Source organism: Etheostoma spectabile, chromosome 4, assembly GCF_008692095.1.
Source record: "Etheostoma spectabile isolate EspeVRDwgs_2016 chromosome 4, UIUC_Espe_1.0, whole genome shotgun sequence".
Lineage (NCBI taxonomy): Eukaryota > Metazoa > Chordata > Actinopteri > Perciformes > Percidae > Etheostoma > Etheostoma spectabile.
The window spans coordinates 13423925-13444421 of NC_045736.1; the positions used below are offsets into that span (position 1 = coordinate 13423925).

Here is a 20497-nt window from a genome sequence, read left to right on the forward strand (position 1 = left end):
GAATTTAACACAGCCTCATAAGTGAAGGAAAAGGTCGTGGGTCTGCGGGACAACAACGGTTTGTGTTTGGGAAAAGACCAACAGGTTTGTGTTTAGGAAAAGAAGAACGGGACGGTTAGAGTTAGGAATCGTGACACGTGGGACACAATCCCCGGTCTTCTGGGTGAAAGTCCTGTGTTGTTTGACCCATCCACCACCCCAACCAACCTCCCTACGCGGAATCTCTCGCTTTCTTAATACTACTTGCTACGTCTCTCTCTTAATGCTACGTCATCTTCTCATTGACTTTCCATTGGCAGTGTTTTCCGTGGTGGTCACACAGACTTTCATTCATTCCATGTCACCACCACGAAATGCGTTGTTAACATTTTGTGTTCATTTCACGGAATTCTGTGAGACCAGGCGGATGCAGATGATAGAATAATAGATAATGGAGTGCATTAGTTGTCCCCACACACACACACACACCCTCAACCCATTACAACCCATTACAACCCATTATTTAAGTTTTTTGAAGTTCAGAGATAAGCGCCGTGTAATGAAAGCTGCACAAGCGAAAGGGAAAGTCATGTAAGCAACAAATGAGATCAAAAAATCTCCCTGACTTCTCCGAGGATATGCAACGCAGAGGGAAGGCCTGTGATGTGGTGAAGCTTGGTGTCCAGTTTGGCATGGATTTTCCTAAATTCTGTGTCAGCTGTGGCGGTCAGCACTTAATTCTGAAATTCACGTGACCTAAGCTACAACAACAAACTACATTTCTGAAGAACAAAAAACAAATATGTGCACGAGAGGAGAGTAATACTAACTAACTCGGACATTGGACCGTTTTTGATTGTTTTCCTTAGCCTATTATCTGTTAAATTAAGCTTAATGGTTGAAAGGGATATAATGCAGGATGAATGAGACATAGAATGTAAACGTGTGTCATTACTTGGCATTTGCTGAAATTATTGATGTTTTTCGTGGAAGGTCAGTATCATCTGGTGAGTTAAGTCTTGTTTATTATATTTTTATCATTATTAGATATGTATATTATTATATCATGTCATTGATTTTATAGATTTGCCATCAAGACGTATTCCCTATTCTGCTGTCTAGTTGAGATAATGTTACAAAGATCGACTCTTGTCACACATGACATGCAAATCAATTTAACAAACGGTGTGAGTTGTCAACATATTAAAGTGCATTTCATAATCAGGAATACAGTTTCAAATTTCTGGCATACAAATATAAACTGAACGTAGCCAATTACTCAGTGCCACGATAAATAATCGTTTGTGTCCCTTCCTCCCCACAGAGAGACAGCAGGAGCTGGGGAGCCAGACAAGCTGTCAGATGAGCTGCAAAACAACAAACATGTTATTGAGCTGTTGATGGAATCCAGCCATGTGTCTTAACTGACATATTTCTTTATTACCTTGGTATGAAAGCTGAAAATTCCAACTTTTCACACACTTCTTCAGCCCTCCACAGTGGCAGGAGAAATGAGCAATGCGTCCTGCACCATGATGTCCAAAATCCCGTCGATAATGTCTCTTCACACGTCACAACTACCAGCATCGATCATGTTTTTAAAGCTGCACTGATCAATATGTTGATATTAACAATAGTTCAAATGACATATGAAGTAAAAATGGTCGCTCAGTGGAAAACCCACAGAGAGTTAGCAACCAACTCTGAACTTCCCCCATTTTAGAGTCTTTCAGCTCATTGTTTGGGTATTTTCACACAGCTACTGTTATGAGTCTCCTAGCTCCTAGCAGCCCAGTCTAATGGCAGTTCGTGAAATGGTCATGGACCTGTACACATATTAATAAATCAAAATGACGTGACACTTTCACGAACTGGCGTGACACCGGGTTGCAGGTCCAGTGGTAGGCACATTATGGTTGATTTGCGCATTCAAGTTCATAACCGGTGCATTTGATTTGCTTCTAACCTGATTCTCTGCGCCTAAGGATCTCCCCCTGGCAGCTTGCCAGTCGGATACTCTCCCCACACTCATCTTCATTCTCTGCAACCAGTCAATTAACCTTCTTCTATCTTTCCACAGTACTCTGCGTCCTGCGTTTGGGTCTCCCCAAGTTGACCATGACATTTGCTTTAGTGGGTGTTTTTGTGTTTTGAGTTATTTTCCCCTCTAATATAAGCATGCACAACTTCTTATAATAGCTTTTACCATCACAGGAACATCTATACACTAGGTTGTGGAACAGCGTGGGAAGTTAGAAACTAAATCAAGAAGCTGTGATCTGATCATTAGTGCTGCGTTTATACTGTTTTCATACGCTGTGTTTGAAATTTAATCAGCTGGTATTACTCCCAAAGCCCTTTGAGGTACGTTGAGCAGTTTAATGTCAATAAGGCCCCTAAAATATAGCCTAATGATGAGAAAAGTGTGTTGCCATTAAGGAGAACAGCAGCGACTTTCTGGGAACATTTGATGACCTTAAGCCTATTTAGTGTATACATATCATTAAGAAATGATGAACTGCAAATTTGTGGAAGTGATTCTATGGACTGCAGGGATTCTCCTTATGGCTGTTTGCAGCGGAGGGGATGGATGGGAGCCTGTTACTGATGACTTTGTGTCCTGCTGTAATGAATTCGTCTTTGAGTTGAACCTTTTAAAAACTAAAGGACATAGCAATAGGTTTTAGAAGATTACCGCCCACTGTAATCGAAGGCAAGGAAATTGAGTTTGGTAGACAGCATGATGGCAAACTATGCCTCGAGGAATGTACAGGAGCAATCTGTACAGACATTACAGCAGCGCCCGGGTATTTTTTCCAGAAGGAAATGATCTCTTTTAATGTGGTTGATAAAAGATGACCTCGCCTCATTGGACTTTTGTTAAATATGTTTTTGACATTTGGCATAGTTGGCTAAATTGACACGTTCATCCGTGCACGGCATATAAATCAGACAGAAGATAAATACACAGCCAGGAAAGGTTAACAATGTGACAATGTAATGACACAGAGTCATGTTGACTACACACTATCTCACACTATCTCTCTAGGTCATCTGAAACGACATTGGCAGTACAAGTGGCTAGTAATTTTGACCTAAACCAATCTTTCCCTTGATTGTCATTTTTTTGCCCAAATCTAACCAAACTTTAAAGTTATATGAGGAACTTTTATGTATTTCGGAAACTGTTTTAATTTAATTTGCCAACAGATGATCATAAATTACCTGTAACAGCAAACAAGACTAACAGTATACAGAATGCTATTTTTATATAGTTTTTACTAATGGCGCTGCTGCAGTCAAACATTATGATGGGTTACAGATTTTGGTGTAACACCGGAAAAGTCTGTGTTAGTGAGTATCCACCCTGGTAAAAGGTACAGTAGCTGGACATTTCTTTATATAGGCCTAATTGTATTTTTATTTTTTGAAGTTATCTGTTATAGTTATGGTTGATACTGACTCTGTTTTTTCTAATGCTCTGGTAAATAAGGTTGTCCTTTCTGCAGTGGCGGCCATGGTGGTGTCATTTTGGAGACCATGGACAAGGGACATATGTTTAATTTGGAGGACTGGAAGTAGTGGAAGCACTATCATGGCTTAAAAACTACTTCAAATTAAATGTAATATTCCACTGCAGTCATTTTTTACCGATGCTAAAAACAGCTACAATTTCTATTGAAAATCTAAGATAATGCAATGTGGCACTATTTTTTAGGCCAAGTTAATGCTGTTAAAGTGTTGTGATATTTGTAATAAATAAAGAAAAATTAAAAATGTGTGATCAATTTTTGTTTTTATGTGTACATATTTAAGAAATAAACAGTGGCAAACAATTACAAAAAATACACTGAGACGAGGAACGCGTCCCAGGGACAACAAAAAAACAAAAAATAAATAAATAATATTAATTAAACAGAGGAAAGACGGGAGGGAGGGAGACAAAACAACACACGCAGAAACAGAAACACACACAGACAGACACAAGACATGGGACCCAACACCTGTGGAAGTCAGAGGTTGTGAGGTCCGGGCTGTGGCACAAGGCTCACAGAGTCAGCGATGTACCGCCACGTGTCCAGAGTCTTCCCAGGGTCCAGAGTCTTCCCCGGGTCTAGAGTCTTCCCCGGGTCCAGAGTCTTCCCAGGGTCCAGAGTCTTCCCCGGGTCCAGAGTTTTCCCTGGATCCAGAGTCTTCCCCGTGTCCAGAGTCTTCCCCGGGTCCAGAGTCTTCCCCGGGGGACCATTGACCCGCACCGTGGAGAGTTCCAAATAAATCACATCTAAATAGGCGCGGGTCCACGTGTGGACAGACAGTTCGTGTGGCGGTTTCCAACAGGTTGCCATCATCCTCTTTGCAGCTGTAAGTCCAGCAAACACAGCACGTGTCTGAGTCCCCGAGAGCTGAAAGTTTGACAGGTTATTCAGAATCAAGACCTTGACAGTTACAGGCACAGTAACATTCAATGAGGCGGAGATTTTGGATGCTATACTTTTCCAGAACTGACCAATGGGAGCGCACTCCCAGAACATGTGTAGATACGTGCCTTGTGCTTTTATTGGGCAGAATGTGCATACAGGGCTTTTAATTATATTCATGTGATGCATCTTCACAGGGGTGAGATATGTCCTATGTATGAAATTGTACTGAATCCGCTGATGGTCTGGATTGCGAGATACTTTTGGAATGCTAGACCATGCATGCCAGTCGAGACTGATACTCAGGCCTGGGCAATCGCATACCCAGATCCTCTCAATAGGAAGGGCAGAGCGGCCATATTTGTAATAAATCTTATGAGGCTAATCTGTGTTTACTATTCCCTCTATCTAGTTAAATTGTGCCAAAATGCTGCCAGTGGCGATAAGGGTGAACTAAACTACATTAAGGTAGACTCCATGTGTAGCAACACCATCTGTCTGTCTCTATCGCTCTAGCACACGTTTCTGTCTCCTCTTCGCTGCACAGAGGTGCTGCTGTGTCTTCCTCTTTTCACTGACTTCCCCTTCACTGAAAGGCAGACGCCCAAAATCAATTGCGTTCACTCAATTTCTATCAGCTCAAGTCAACACGGCCGAGTGAAATGGAGAGACGTGCACGGCTCACGCCAGTCTAAACAGCTGCAGCGCTCTGCTCATCAATAACACAACTGATAGACATCAAGGACAATGAAAGGCCACAGAAAATAAACATTACTGTTGAATCATAGATAACGCTCCATTCTCCTGAACAGCGCTGAGGCCATTCAAATCACACCATTATGTACGTTATCACTTCCACTAGCAGCAGATGCTGTCCTATAAGTGAACCCCACTGCGGTGACGGTATCATTTCATCCCGGCGACGAGGAGAAATTGCATGTGATACTTTGTAAAGTAAGGGCGCCGAAAGTACTGCAGGGAGCCCAAAGGGCCGTTAGTCTGGATCAACGACTGTACATTTCAAGGATGATTGCCTCACATCCGGCACCACTTTAACATTTAGGCACATCCTGTCTCCAAACAATGCCGAAAAACATCATTTGTCACTTCCAGGCTGGACTATTGTAATCCCTTACCATCAGGTTGCTCCAAGACTCTCCAGCTGATCCAGAATGCTGCAGCGCGTGTTCTGACCAGAACTAAGAAAAGAGATCATGTTTCTCCTGTATTAGTGTCTCTGCATTGGCTTCCTGAAAAATCCAGGATTGAATTTAAAATCCTTCTCCTGACCTCCAAAGCTCTAAATGGTCAAGCACCATCTCATCTTGAAGAGCTCTTAGTGCCGTGTTGTCCCACCAGAGCACTACGCTCCCAGAATTCAGAGCTACTTGTGGTTCCTAGAGTCTCTAAAAGTAGAATGGGAGCCAGAGCCTCCAGCTATCAGGCTCCTCTCCTGTGGAACCAGCTCCCGGTCTGGGTCTGGGAGGCAGACAGCATCACCACACTCACCGGCCACTTTATTAGGTACCCCATGCTAGTAACGGGTTGGACCCCCTTTTGCCTTCAGAACTGCCTCAATTCTTCGTGGCATAGATTCAACAAGGTGCTGGAAGCATTCCTCAGGGAGTTTGGTCCATATTGACATGATGGCATCACACAGTTGCCGCAGATTTGTCAGCTGCACATCCATGATGCGAATCTCCCGTTCCACCACATCCCAAAGATGCTCTATTGGATTGAGATCTGGTGACTGTGGAGGCCATTTGAGTACAGCGAACTCATTGTCATGTTCAAGAAACCAGTCTGTGATGATTCCAGCTTTATGACATGGCGCATTATCCTGCTGAAAGTAGCCATCAGAAGTTGGGTACATTATGGTCATAAAGGGATGGACATGGTCAGCAACAATACTCAGGTAGGCTGTGGCGTTGCAACGATGCTCAATTGGTACCAAGGGGCCCAAAGAGTGCCAAGAAAATATTCCCCACACCATGACACCACCACCACCAGCCTGAACCGTTGATACAAGGCAGGATGGATCCATGCTTTCATGTTGTAGACGCCAAATTCTGACCCTACCATCCGACTGTCGCAGCAGAAATCGAGACTCATCAGACCAGGCAACGTTTTTCCAATCTTCTATTGTCCAATTTCGATGAGCTTGTGCAAATTGTAGTCTCAGTTTCCTGTTCTTAGCTGAAAGGAGTGGCACCCGATGTGGTCTTCTGCTGCTGTAGCCCATCTGCCTCAAAGTTCGACGTACTGTGCGTTCAGAGATGCTCTTCTGCCCACCTTGGTTGTAACGGGTGGTTATTTGAGTTACTGTTGCCCTTCTATCAGCTCGAACCAGTCTGGCCATTCTCCTCTGACCTCTGGCATCAAAAAGGCATTTCCGCCCACAGAAATGCCGCTCACTGGATGTTTTTTCTTTTTCGGACCATTCTCTGTAAACCCTAGAGATGGTTGTGCGTGAAATCCCAGTAGATTAGCAGTTTCTGAAATACACAGACCAGCCCTTCTGGCACCAACAATCATGCCACGTTCAAAGTCACTCAAATCACCTTTCTTCCCCATACTGATGCTCGGTTTGAACTGCAGAGATTCTCTGACCATGTCTACATGCCTAAATGCACTGAGTTGCCGCCATGTGATTGGCTGCTTAGAAATTAAGTGTTAACGAGCAGTTGGACAGGTGTACCTAATAAAGTGGCCGGTATAAGAGTAAACTTAAAAGAATAAACTCTCCTCTTTGATAAAGCTTACAGTTAGGGAGTGGGGTGTTGGTGTGTATTCACAGTCATGCTATGTCCTGCTACATCCTGCCACGCTCTGCAGTGCCCTGCTACGCCATGAACGACTACTACACCTATTTCTAGTCAGAGTTCCATTATTTTTATTGTGACCATTATTGCCACAGTTGATATCACCCCCACCCGGCACCGGCAGACAACCACCCACTAAGAGCCTGGGTCTGTCCGAGGTTTCTGCCTAAATGGGAGTTTTTGCACTTTTGCACCAAATGCTTACTCTTGGGGGAATTAGTGCAATTGTTGGGTCTTTGTAAAGTTAAAAAGTGTGGTGTAGTCCTATCTGTAATGGTTCTTGAGATAACTCGTTATGATTTGATACTTTAAATAAAATTTAATTGAATTAAATGTCCCTCGCCTTCAGCTCTCTGTGTGTTGCCGTTCTCAAACTTCGAGATGGAAAGCTACACGCTAGAAATTTAACATTTTGAAGAAGATTTGGATCGGGCAACGAGGCAGGCCCGCTTGGTTCTTTCGTGGAATTATTGTAAAGATTTACAAAGAATATATTTACGCCATTTACCCTCTAAGTGGGACGTTTTGGGACAAACTGGTGGGGATTGCCGTGGACGAAGTGATACACTGGTATGAACCTGCTGTGGAGAGGAACAAAGGGATTATTCCATTAATAAATGGAATAACTTACTTGCTCATGTGATATTGAATCAATTTGACAACTGAGTAAAAATATCCAAAGCCCACGATGTGATGTGATGTGATTTCTCCTCAAAGTGATGAGTGTTACAGAAGGTAAACTCTGTTCTGCCTTTAAAATATTCCGAGTAAAAAAAGAGTACAAAGTATTGGCAAACACAAACAGCTGACGCAAGTGTTTGCTCGGGGATATTGGACTGGAAAGGGAGCAGCATCTTCCTCTCGTGGGAGGGAGAAACTCATTTGAAGGATTTGGAGAAAATCCTGTCGGGTGAACTTTGTTTGCTCCAGTTGCGAATACAGTGTAGTCCAGCATCCTTTTGTTTCCCTCTGGGCTCTGTGTGCGTGTGTGTGTGTGTGTGTGTGTGTGCGTGTGTGTGTGTGTGTGCGCGTGTGTGTGTGTGAGTGAGAGAGGCTGTGAGGTGAGGGGGCGGGTTGTAAAATCAAAGTTTTAACTTCCCAAGACCTCAGAACTGCAAAGAGAACTAAAAGTAACAAGTTTACACAAGAAGTACAACTAACATTTCATGGAAATAAGTGCAAATGTTGCCTTTAGCTATTGTTGTGTTGTAGTAGATTAAATCGATGATCCCAAAGCTGTTAAGTTAGTTGTTTAACACTACCACTTTATTTAAACATATATTGTACTGTACTGTGCCTCAAAAGCAAACCTGCAAGACAAAAACACCTTTAAAAACACCAAGAAATGACATTAGACTCTTTCTTTGGATCGCAAGCCTTTTAACACACTGTGCCTGACCAGACAGTGACAGAGACTCAACACATCCATGGGCCACAATTATTTTTGCTTCATTGAACCTCTACTTGTGCTGGAGTTATCCGTATTAACATTATTTTCATTTTTTTTTTCTAAATATAGTTTTTATTGGTAACAATGTTGGTGCGTTAATCATAAACTGTATAAATCACCAATTTTCAACCCCCACCCTTTACCCCACATTTTCCCATCAATCCACCCATCCCCCCTCCGAAATGCCCAACAGCTCACCCCGTGAGTGCAAAGATAAGAAGAAGAAATTAAATGTTTTCAAGATTTCCAATCCGGGAGAATTCTCTGTCTCACTAAAAGTATGGCAAAAGCAACTATGTCAGTCCTGCTCGAATTAACAGGGCTCGGCCGGATATTTACATGCCGATTTTTCAAATTGCAGGCCTAACTACCATTCAGTCACCATCCAAGTCTTAATAAAGATGGGGAAAGTCTGTGTTTTATTCGTCCACCTGCTCGCTCGCCTGATGTGCTTTGCCTATTGGCCCTGTTGTCGGGATTATGTTTTCAAAAGCCAGGAACGTTTTTAAGAACAGGGAAATTAGTTTGTCAATGTGTTACGGTCAAACCCTAGCATAGAAATCCAGATGCAAATGTAATTTGCAAGCCAGGGTCAGTCTAGCAACTCCAAGCGACCCAACATCTTGATGTAAGTCTGGCTTGTCAGGCTAGTCAAATGCAAATGGACACTGAAATTGAACAAAATTGAGAAACATGAAACATGAACAATGATGACACTTTTGTTTTTACCCTCATTTTTTATGAGTTGAACCCAAAGATCTAAGACTTTTTACATGTACACAAAAGGCTTATTTCTTTCAAATATTGTTCACAAATCTGTCTAAATCTGTGTTAGGGAGCACTTCTCCTTTGCCGAGATAATCCATCCACCTCACAGGCATGATGATTGCACAGGTGTGCCTTAGGCTGGCCACGATAAAAGGCCACTGTAAAATGTGCAGTCAGTATCTGGAGTTATGGTAAGTGTTAGGGTTCATCCCTCCATCTCTCTCTCTCTCTCTCTCTCTCTCTCTCTCTCTCTCTCTCTCTCTCTCTCTCTCTCTCTCTCTCTCTCTCTCTCTCTCTCTCTCTCTCTCGACCTGACTGCAGTTTGTTCACAAATGCTCACATTCAATGGCGTCTGACACTTTGGAGAGGTGTTCCCTTCACGGATGAACCCTAAACCTAACAACAGATACTGACTGGTTTTCGGATACGTACTGGAGAACTAATCTGCAACTTAGTTTTAATTTCGAGCGACTATGGGCCCAACAACCAACCTCACATCTTCATCATTAAGCCGACACAATCCTGATCTCTGACTTTAATGGAAAAGGCTCTACACAAGAACCAGAGCCGTGTTAGACCTGGAAACCCAAGATATTCTTTAGTTCCTGTGGTGATTCTGTGTGATCTAGATGCAGAGGTAAAAGTAAGGGTACAGTAGACTTTCATTGTTGTTTTTCTTAGATAAAGTTGAAGAGGAAGATGTGAGGGGGCGATTCAGGGATTAGAAAAGGACGTGAGGGATTTTGAAGAAACGGATTCCCGCATGTGCACTGTATAAAAGAGTCAGTATTTGATGTTCTTTATGAAATATTTCATAAGGCATTTATTCTTCAAAAAACCACAGAGCGCCTGGACAGCTGGTGTCAGCCTGAATGAGGAAGCAGGGCTGAAAAGAGTGCTTGATCTCCCCAAAATGGAGACAACATTATCTCTTTTAACCTTCATTTGCACTTAAAATCAAGCAGAGCGTTTGGTGAACATGCATTGTGTGGATTGTCACTGACATAGTATTACACTTAAGGTTTTGTTAATATACAAAAGAAACAAAATGATCTAGTAATCCCCAAACGATTTTCCTTCATTCACATCATGATATCATTAGACCGTCCCTGCGTTGAATAGATACAAAACGCCAACTCACTGGAAAATATGAGATGGAATAAAAAAGGCTGTTGACATTTGACTTCCATTGGTCCCATCGTCTCTCTGATCCTTTCCGACTGTGTCTCAAAGCTGGCCCGACGCGTCAGTGAACAAAGAGAATCCTTTGGGCCACAGCCATAAAGGGACTTCGTTTTTGCAGCTTAGCAGATTAATACTGTACAAATGATGTTAATGTTGGACAATATCGCATAGGTATTTAGTGTCTGTTACGTCCACTGCAAAAAGGTAGGGCCAATGCTTTCAGGAAGTGGCGTGTATGTCACGCTGCGAGGCAAAACATGAAGGTGTGGAGGTCGGGGTGTGTGTGGAAGGGTGTGTGAAGAGCGAGGCGAAGCTGTCAGGTCGGATGTTCAGTCACAAAACTGACATTTGCCTTTTAATTAACCAAGTGTTTTCGCTGCGTAACCCTAACCACACAACCACTCTCTTTTCCTAATCTTAACCATGCCATAGTTGCCACATGCAGATGTTATAGAACATGACAATCGTAAAAGCGTGTGATGTGATTGCTGTCATGGCAGGAAATCCAGGAGTTAACATTGTGGTGCTGAGACTTCAGGGGTGGAAGTGAGAACATAATAGAAAAGGTTCACAGCACTGAAACACTTGGGGGAAACACAAAGAGGTACTTAGTGCCCGTGGTGTAGTCTAATGTGTTGTAGTGGGTATACTGGACTGTATATGTATGGGCCAGAATGGGACTCTGGGGGGTGTGGTGTGGGTGTCCTGACTCAGGGAAATTCTGAGCGTCAAACACTTCATTTTTTTCTTATTTTAGGCAAATTTTAGTTTTTCTGAGTCAAACTTTCAAATGAAAAACCTTTATCAACGTTTTGGTCGTCTTTTTCGACCCTTTTGTGTCTTTCCCCCGATGTTTTTGTCACTTTTTCAACGTTTGTCGACTTTTTTGATTTTTTTGTTTTTCAAAATGTTCAAAGCGTTTTTTTTCTTTTCACATTTGTCACTTTTTTGACATTTTTGTCACTTGTTGGGATTTCATTTTTGTCAAGTTTCTTTTTAAAAACATTTTTTTCACATTTTTGTCAAGTTTCTTTTTAAAAACATTTTTTTCACATTTTAGTCACTTTTATTGACATTTGTCTTTTTTGACATTTTTTTTTTTTTTTTTTTTACATTTGTCACACACAAGTTCTTTTATCAATTACGTTTTTCTCCAAATGCTATAAAATTGACAAAAACACCCAAATTCAATGAAAGTAGTGAACTGATTATTTAACTAACTTGTGGGGAGCGTTGTTGGGAACCAGCCACGTTACTTTTTTGGACAATTTATTTGAAAGCAACCCAAAATTTTGATAGAGAAACCTTTTTAAAAGGGGTCAAATTTGACTTGAAGACAACAGGAGGGTGAAACTGCCACCGTGCAGTACATATAGAACTGTCGGATATGTCAATTTGGTAGTATTTGGAAATTGACCTACAATGTTGTGTTGTGTATGAGGATGTTTTGGGTTTGTAATACTGCGAGTACTACTACAAGTGTCCAGTCTACCTGCAGTTCCTGCTGCAGCTGCCAGTGGAACAGCATCTCTCGCATTTCTGATTCTGGCTGTTGTGTCTGCTTGATAAACACTGACTGGCTTTGGAGACTCACAGAATGCCAAGAAATACTCAAACCTCCTCTTCTCGACAAACAGACAGTGAGGTGCCAACATGGGGTTTTCACAGTCTGTTTTCTTCTCACACTATTGTGTTCAAAGTAAACTGTTTTCACAGGAACTCCAGAAATACAAAATCAATAGAGGAGATGATCGGTGGATCCTGGCTGCCACCCAGTGGCTCAACCACAGCATCACTACTTGATCAGCCGTCTTTGGGAACACTGTAAAGCTGAGTTTCTCAAACTTTTTTTAAATATTGCACCCCTTAAAAAAAAGTCTATAAAGAGGAAGAATACAGTGCTGTTAGCGATAGATTCACTGACCAACAACCTGGTAACTACAACTATTTAAGTGCCACATTTCAAATGTTTAGAATCCATCACTTTCATTCTTTCATTCATTATCATAGCATAATTATTTTAGGAATTATGCATGACATATTTTTTTAAATGCTGCTGTACTCCAAAGTGCCGTATAGGGGTGAACGTACCCCCCATTTGAGAAAGTACTTTACATCTCTCACACACTAAAAGTTGAACCTGAACAAAATTCAAATAATCTCCTGTCTGGCTTCATGGCAGGTACAACACTAGTGGTGTGTGACACTGCAATATTTCGTATTAATCCAATACCAAGTAAATAGAGGGGCCAGTATCACTGATACAATTCCAACACTTATCAGTAATTAAAGTGGATGAATCATGAAATTGCGAAATTGAATGAATTTTCATGACCTTTAAGTGCTTTTGTGATTATTAATGAGTTAAAACCCAGGAGAGAATATTCATATGCTGTGTATAAATGGGTTGTGTTTCCACTGTGTACTTACAGCCTTTTAACAAACTGTACATCTTGCCGTTGTTTCAGTTTGGGCCTGTGTGTGTGTGTGTGTGTGTGTGTGTGTGTGTGCGTGTGTGAGTGTGCTCACTGTGTCAGGAGTGGCACTTGAAAGCAGCGGCACAGACACAGACAGCCAAGTCGCCTCTTTGATGAAATTGCAGCAGTGCATACTGGAGAGAAACTCAAACTACAGTATCCATCTCCCACTGCCATTGACCAATATCAATACCAACGTTGGTATCGATATTATCGATATTGGGATCGATCCGGGGGAAGACCATTGTGAAGGGCAGTGTGCAGGTCGTGGTTAAAGCCGTGGGCTAAGTGTGTGGCGTTTTGAATAAAAACTGCGTTCTAGCAGTGAAAAAGGAACTAGAGTTTGGTCCATGTGAACGGCTGCTGTGCAGACTGTGGTTAGTTTTGCTAATGTGACTCCAGTTGAGCCCACTGTAAAACTGGCCCCCGTGATGCCCTCCATCAAGGACCTGCCCCACACTGGAGCAGCAGAGCACATCACTGCTGACCCCGCATCCACAGATAAACAGTCCTATTTCATTAAAGTGGCACTGCCTGTCAAAATCCGTCTCCAAACTATAGCTTTATTTAGATTTTTACTCAGATTTTCAACAGGTTTTGTGGAAATAGCTGGGAGCTACACATTACTGACATTATTAGACTTGTAAGTGTTTCCCTAAGGCTGTTTAAGATCAATTTTAAAAAAGAATTGTGGAGCAATAATCCTATTTCTGTATGGGCAACTGCTCAGACTCCTTAGGATTTTACATGAAAATGATATGAGGTAAAATCTTCTGAGGAACGTTTGTAGGCCTATGCTCATTTAGCTGAGTGTGTAAAAGTGTTAAACAGAAAATTACAAACAAAATGTAGGTTTATTGCTTAAAGGTAACGGCAGTCTTTATGAACCAACAAATGTTCACTTGGGTTGGGCTCTGAAAAGACCTTTTGGTGTCAGGAATCAGTTTATTAAGGCTTGATTTAACTAAGCAACGGACGGCTAAAGCTACGGACGCCACCACTGACCAACGCCAAAGCCACGTGTTACTCCCCAATGTGAGTCAAGAGCAGATTTGAGACGCGTATGCGTCAGTTTGCGACAAGTAGCATATGAGATGCTAACGAGAGACTTCTGTAATGTCAATACAGTAAAAATGGACCTACATAACCAAGTTTGTTCACTGCTAGCTAAAAGTTAGCATCAAACACAACAAAGGCTGTTAGTTGAATGACGAGCTAACGTTAGCATTCAAACAATCATTGATAGCTACAACGTTTCTGAAATGATTCCCATCGTCTTTTTATTTTTTATTTTTGTTGTTTGTAATGAGAAAAGTTAATTATTTCATGGATTTCACAAATTCCAGTACGACATGTAAACCGTTTAAATCTGAGCATGCGCAACTCACATCTGCACTCGACTCACATCGGGGAGTGACACCATGCACTGCTGACGTTACACGCAGCTACGTGCTAACACGTTAGCGCTGTATCTCCCATAGAATGTTAAAAAGAATAACAATATTCAGAATCAGAATCAGCTTTATTTGCCAGGTATGAGGTCACATACGAGGATTTTTTCTTTGGAACATTTATGCTCACAATACACACATAAACAATATATCCACACACTAATACACACTAATATATACACAAGCTAAACAGAAACAAAATAGAGGCAATAGTGCAAAGAAGAGTGCGAAGTATGCAGAAGTGAAATGTGATAGTTAATATTTTTAATGTGGAGCATAGTGCAAAGGAAGCTGGAATAAATAGTATTTTGATGCTATATTACAATATGAACAGTACGAACAGTATGAAAAGCTCTGGAATGGAGAATGAGAATAATGAATGAATAGTAAAGAATAAGTGAGATATGAGAAGTCTCCTCACAACAAATGCTTTCTTCACTGGGCTCTGCTTTATTGCAATAAAGAGTCCACGTGGTCCCGCCTGTTTTGACTTCTTTTCCCCTGTACTCTGTACTTTTTTGTATTGTAATTGTGGGTGTGTTAATAATACACTGTTTGAAGGAAGAAAAAAAAAAGAAAGACGGATGGCTAAGGCATGTCCCGCCTCACTCTGCCTCTGATTGGCTTACCCTGGTATTTCTTACCCTAACCCTAACCAATCCCAGTGCTCATATTTGAACCCCACCAATCGAACCAGAAGGCAACGAGTATTAGCCAATCAGAGGCAGAATAGGGCGGGTCATGCCTTAGCCATCCAACGCAAAAGTTCATACAGGAAACATTGTTTTCGCACGAGGAGCCTGCAGACGATAAGATTCACTTTCGGACTAAACTTACGATTTGTACCGAAAGAGGACAGCTACAGGACACAGTACTGGAACAACTGGACTATTAACAGGTATGGGGAGAGGGCTACTGGTTGAATGCACGTTTGAGGAAAAACACAGCTGAAAGTAAAAGTAACTTTAAGAAACCGCTGGAAAAGTAGAAGAGGAACCACGGCGGATTTTCTTCCCGCGCGATTGGTGTGCGTGAGCATTTTACAAACATAATGGCTTCCATATCAGAGGAGGATCTCTCCTGTTCAGTCTGCCATGATATCTTCACAGAGCCTGTTGTCCTGTCATGTAGCCACAGCTTCTGTAAAGACTGTCTGCAGAGATGGTGGAGAGGGAAACCAATCCGAGAGTGTCCAATGTGTAAGAGGAGGTCATCGAGGAGTGAGCCACCTCGTAACTTGGCCTTAAAGAACCTGTGTGAGTCTTTCCTACTGAAAGAAGATCAGAGAGCTTCAGGGACTCTCTGCAGTCTGCACTCTGAGAAACTCAAACTCTTCTGTCTGGACCATCGGCAGCCGGTGTGTGTCGTGTGCAGAGATTCATGGAAACACAACCACCACAGATTCAGACCCATCGATGAGGCTGCACAGGATCACAGAGAGGAGCTCCAGGAAGCCCTGAAGCCCTTAAAGGAGAAACTGAAGCTCTGTGAACAAGGTAAAGGAAACTGGGATCAAACAGCCGAACACCTGAAGGTCCAGGCCGGACGCACAGAGACGAAGATTAAGGAGCAGTTTAAGAAGCTTCACCAGTTTCTAGAAGAGGAAGAGGAGGCCAGGATCTCTGCTCTGAGGGAGGAAGAGAAGTGGAAGAGTCAGAGGATGAAGGAGAAGATGGAGGCTCTGAGCAGAGAGATAGCAGCTCTTTCAGACACAGTCAGAGCCACAGAGGACGAGCTGAGAGCCGAAGACGTCTCGTTCCTGCAGAACTACAGGGCTGCTGTGGACAGAGTCCGGCAGCGCCCCCTGCTGGAGGATCCACAGCTGCTCCCAGGAGCTCTGATAGACGAGGCCAAACACCTGGGCAACCTGAGCTTCAACATCTGGAACAAGATGAAGGAGATGGTCTCCTACACTCCTGTGATTCTGGACCCAAACACCGCTCATCCAGAACTGATCCTGTCTGAGGATCTGACCAGCTTGAGTCGTGGAGAGAGACAGAAGCTCCCTGAAAACCCAGAGAGGTTTGACTCCTTTCACCCCGTCCTTGGCTTCGAGGGCTATGACTCCGGGACTCACAGCTGGGACGTCGATGTTGGAGACAGCAGGTCGTGGTTTCTCGGCGTGGCAAAGAAGTCCGTCTGGAGGAAAGGGAGGACGTGGGCTGGGATGTGGAGGATAGGATTCTCAAATGGCAAATACAAAGCTTTCTTTCCGACATCCCAACCGATCGTTCTGCGAGTGAGGCGGCTCCAGAGGATCCGGGTCAAACTGGACGGGAGAAGAAGACAGCTGTCGTTCTCCGATCTTGATACTGGCAACCACATACACACCTACAGACCCACTTTCAATGAGAGGATGTTTCCATACTTCAGCAATAGCAATGGATTCCCCATGAAGATCTTACCACAGGTGGGTGAGGACGAGGAAGAAGGGGAGGACGACGATGACTACGACGACTACAGGGATTATGATGATGATGATAACTACCGGGGTTATGATGACGACTACCGGGATTATGATGACGACAACGACGACGACGATGATGATGATGATGATGATGATGATGATGATGATGATGATGATAATTACAACTACAACAGTTATGAGGAATACCCCCGCCGTTATTATTGTGATAATGGTGCTTATTAGGCTGTAAAAACGTACAGCTGTGTTCAAAATCACAGAAGTAGTAGTAGTGGTGGTTCTTTGAGTTCTCATTCACTATGTAGTCCAGTATGAAATACCCACAATGCACAGCTAATTTGAGTGTACATAAGGTGTGATGGTGCGATCAGTCAGGAGAATTGAAAAAGACGGACAAGAGGAAAAGCGTGCGACAACTGTTGGGATGAGAAATATTTTTCATTTTGACCATTGTGTCTTTATTTAGTGTTCAGATTTGTTGTGATGCTGGCGGTTCAGGAACTTAAGTTGTCTCATTAAGTAGTTCAGTACTTTTTTTCTTCTTCTGTTTTTAAAGAGGTTTTCCACTGTCACACACAAGGAGCAGAGATACGTTGAGGTTTAACCCTCCTGTTGTACAAAAACTTTCAATATCAGAACTATGACAAGAGAATGTTGGAAACAAGAGAGAAATGTTGTTTTTTAACTACAAAAACGCTGAAGAAAAATCAACAAAAAGTCTTTTTTTGAAATGCTAAAAAAATTACCAACAAAATCAGAAAAACTGACACAAAAAAAGCAAAAAAATTGAAAAACGTGATGGAAAAAAAATTGTTAAATGTCTAAAACACAGTTAAAAAAAGTCAAAAAAGTGACATAATATTGACTAAAACATCTAGAAAACTGTAGAAAAAGAACAAAATGTTGAAATTTCAACCCAGAAAAGCAAATTTGCAGGTCGACAAGAAGACGACACAAGGGATTGTGGGCCTACTGTATTGTGGGGGTGGGGGGGGGGGGGGGGGAATCAATACAGCAAAGTATCGCAATATTTTCAGTGGCAATACAATACTGTATCGATACACAGGCGCCACTTATCGATCTTTTATTATATATGAATTTTTATTTTGGTCAGTTTGTCTGCTTGACAATCCCATCTTGCAGCAATAAAATCGAGGTGAGATGAACAATCAGAAATGTTTCTTTTAGGGATAAAACAGACAAAGTTTTCTTTTGGGGACGTCATTTGAATTTGGGAAAAATTAGAAGTTGGTAAAAAGGTTATAAATTGCAATGTATCGCAGAATATTGCAATATGTTTTAAATCGCATTAATATTGTATCGTGAAATCGCATCGGGCGGCCTCTGGTGATTCCCACCCCTAGTTACTGTATTGAGGATTATTTGCATGCAAGTCAATTTCAACAGTTCACCTTTTGGTTGAGTGCTGTAAGTATCGGTGTGGAAATGCCGTATACCGGTTTAAGGTCATTGTTTCAGCAGGGCTGGGTACCGAACTTCTCCTTTAAGGCACAGACCCAATTGCCTCCTTTTAGTATCGTGTATCAACAACATACCAATACCAAAAGTTGAATACCTAATGAGTACATAACATCAGCACCGGTGAGCCAATAAGCACCCAGCATGCTTCTACCAATATGTAATAATGCTTGTGATTGGCTGTCTACCTTTACACATCATAAAGACATGCAGGAAAAACTGCGTTCACGTGTGTGTTGTATTTTAAGAGGCTTGACTATAATGTGTTTTACGTAGGTGGAAAGGAGCTGAAAAAAATATTTGTAATGTATAGGTTGGTATCACTAAAATTTCCCGGTATCAAAAAAACAAAAATGTAAGGATACCCAGCCCTGCTTCAGTCATTTTCTCATGACGTAAGAATACATGTTGTCTTTCATAGTGTATGCTTGTTGTTGTCCCAGGCAGGGTGAGGGATTTTGTTTCTATTCTGTGTGGTTTTCCTAATGAACATTTTAAGCCCACAAAAGCGATGACGAATGTTAGCCTTTTAACCTGTAACCTGCTGTGGATGTTTTTCTTTTATCTGTATAACAATAAAGAATCAAGTGTGGAACATGTGTCGTGTGTGTACTTTCAGCGGTGCTAGTTCTGCCGAGGAGATTCTACTGAGCATGTGCGAGCTTTAGTTCAAACTGCAGCACAATGAGTGAGATCTGTTAAATTAGTCACAGAGGTGAAGGACCTGCTAAATTCCCTTAAGTTAAAGTAGAGGATTTTAATATGGTGTAAAAATACATTATAAGCAACGTATTATAAGAAACAGTCTATATATCAATATATATATAGTCTACATATACACTTGTATGTTTATTCTATTTCAGTTTAGTTTACATACCTTTTAATTTGTTACTTTTCTATACTTAGCAGTCTTCAGTTTAACTGCTGCAACAACTGAATTTCCCTTCTGGGGATCAATAAATGTGTGTGTATGTGATGTATATGCATTTCATTCTAGGGTTTTGAGAGAATGTAAAAATTCAACAATCTGGTTTTCTGCATGTCATTCCCTCTCTCTAGCTATCTTGTCTAAGATCCAAACTCACACATACACCCGCATATGACAGAGAAATTCATTTTTATAAGTCTTTTCTCATATTTCTCTGTAGTAGTGTCTTAAAATATAACTTTCATGCTTATTATATATTCATATCTTGCTTGTCATATATTCTTACATGCTTATAAGATTTTATAATATCATATGCACATTTAACAAACAATTTCTCTTTGCTCTCCCTCTTTTTCTGTGCTGCTGCTGTTTCTTACAAGAGGTCATAAATGTCTCACTGTTGTATATCACAAGCAGTAAATATCTTAGCTTTGGAGGTCACTCAGAGTACACTTCGCCCTAGCGACCTGCACTTTGCCCTGGTTTTTCTCAACGTAGGCATAGCCCAAATAACAGATGTCCTTGTTTCAACAATTGTGAATAAAGAGACAGAGCTGCAGAGAAATCGCTGAAGTCCACCTGAGCTGCGCTGGAGGATAGGTGGCTCTTGTGTGTGATCTTCCCTCTTGCAATTGTCGATCAAACTGCTCATTGCCGTCTGCGTCTCGTTTTTCTTGCTTGACTGTGTTTATTTAGTAAGTTAAAATGTTATGAACCTGACAGCATATACATAGACAAAAGTACTGACAGACTTCAAGTAGGTACACAACTCCTTCCTTTTATTTGTTATATGTTGTACACACCTTATATGTCTCTCTCACACACACACTCACACACGCTAGCTAGCTGTCCTGCTGAATTAGGTCTTTGGCTTTTTGCAGGTTGTGGTCGACGGCTCCATCTAAGAACTGAACCCAGGTCAGCTGTGATTCCCCACACACGTGACTGGACCTGTGAGGGTGGGAAGGAGCGGAGGGGTGTGAAAAAGACAGAAAGAAAAAAAGAAACTTCAGCTTAAAAAAAATAGTTTCTTAGTTCACAGCTGCTGTTGAAGCCATTTCTATGGAATTAATCTTTTGAGTTTATTTTTGTAATACCTGACAAAACCTGTGTTG

General features: G+C 41.8%; 2 protein-coding genes across 3 annotated transcripts in view; one reads left to right on the forward strand and one right to left on the reverse strand.

The window, feature by feature from the left end:
- Window positions 1–449: 449 nt before the first annotated feature.
- Window positions 450–20497, reverse strand: part of ccndbp1 (cyclin D-type binding-protein 1) — a 30195-nt gene continuing 10147 nt past the window's right edge. Inside the window, exons 11-12 of one of the 2 annotated variants that reach the window (XM_032513572.1) lie at window positions 20202–20333; window positions 450–468 (exon numbers count right to left, since the gene is read on the reverse strand). In XM_032513572.1, coding sequence (XP_032369463.1) covers window positions 20225–20333 — 109 coding nt within the window. In that variant the 3' untranslated portion in view covers window positions 450–468; window positions 20202–20224. Of the gene's footprint in view, window positions 469–16870; window positions 16882–20201; window positions 20334–20497 lie in introns of those variants that run through there. The other variant, XM_032513571.1, reaches the window with a different exon arrangement.
- LOC116687877 (tripartite motif-containing protein 35-like) lies at window positions 15346–17268 on the forward strand. The gene has a single exon (XM_032513570.1). The coding sequence runs from the start codon at window positions 15602–15604 to the stop codon at window positions 17198–17200; it is 1599 nt and encodes a 532-aa protein (XP_032369461.1). The 5' UTR covers window positions 15346–15601; the 3' UTR covers window positions 17201–17268.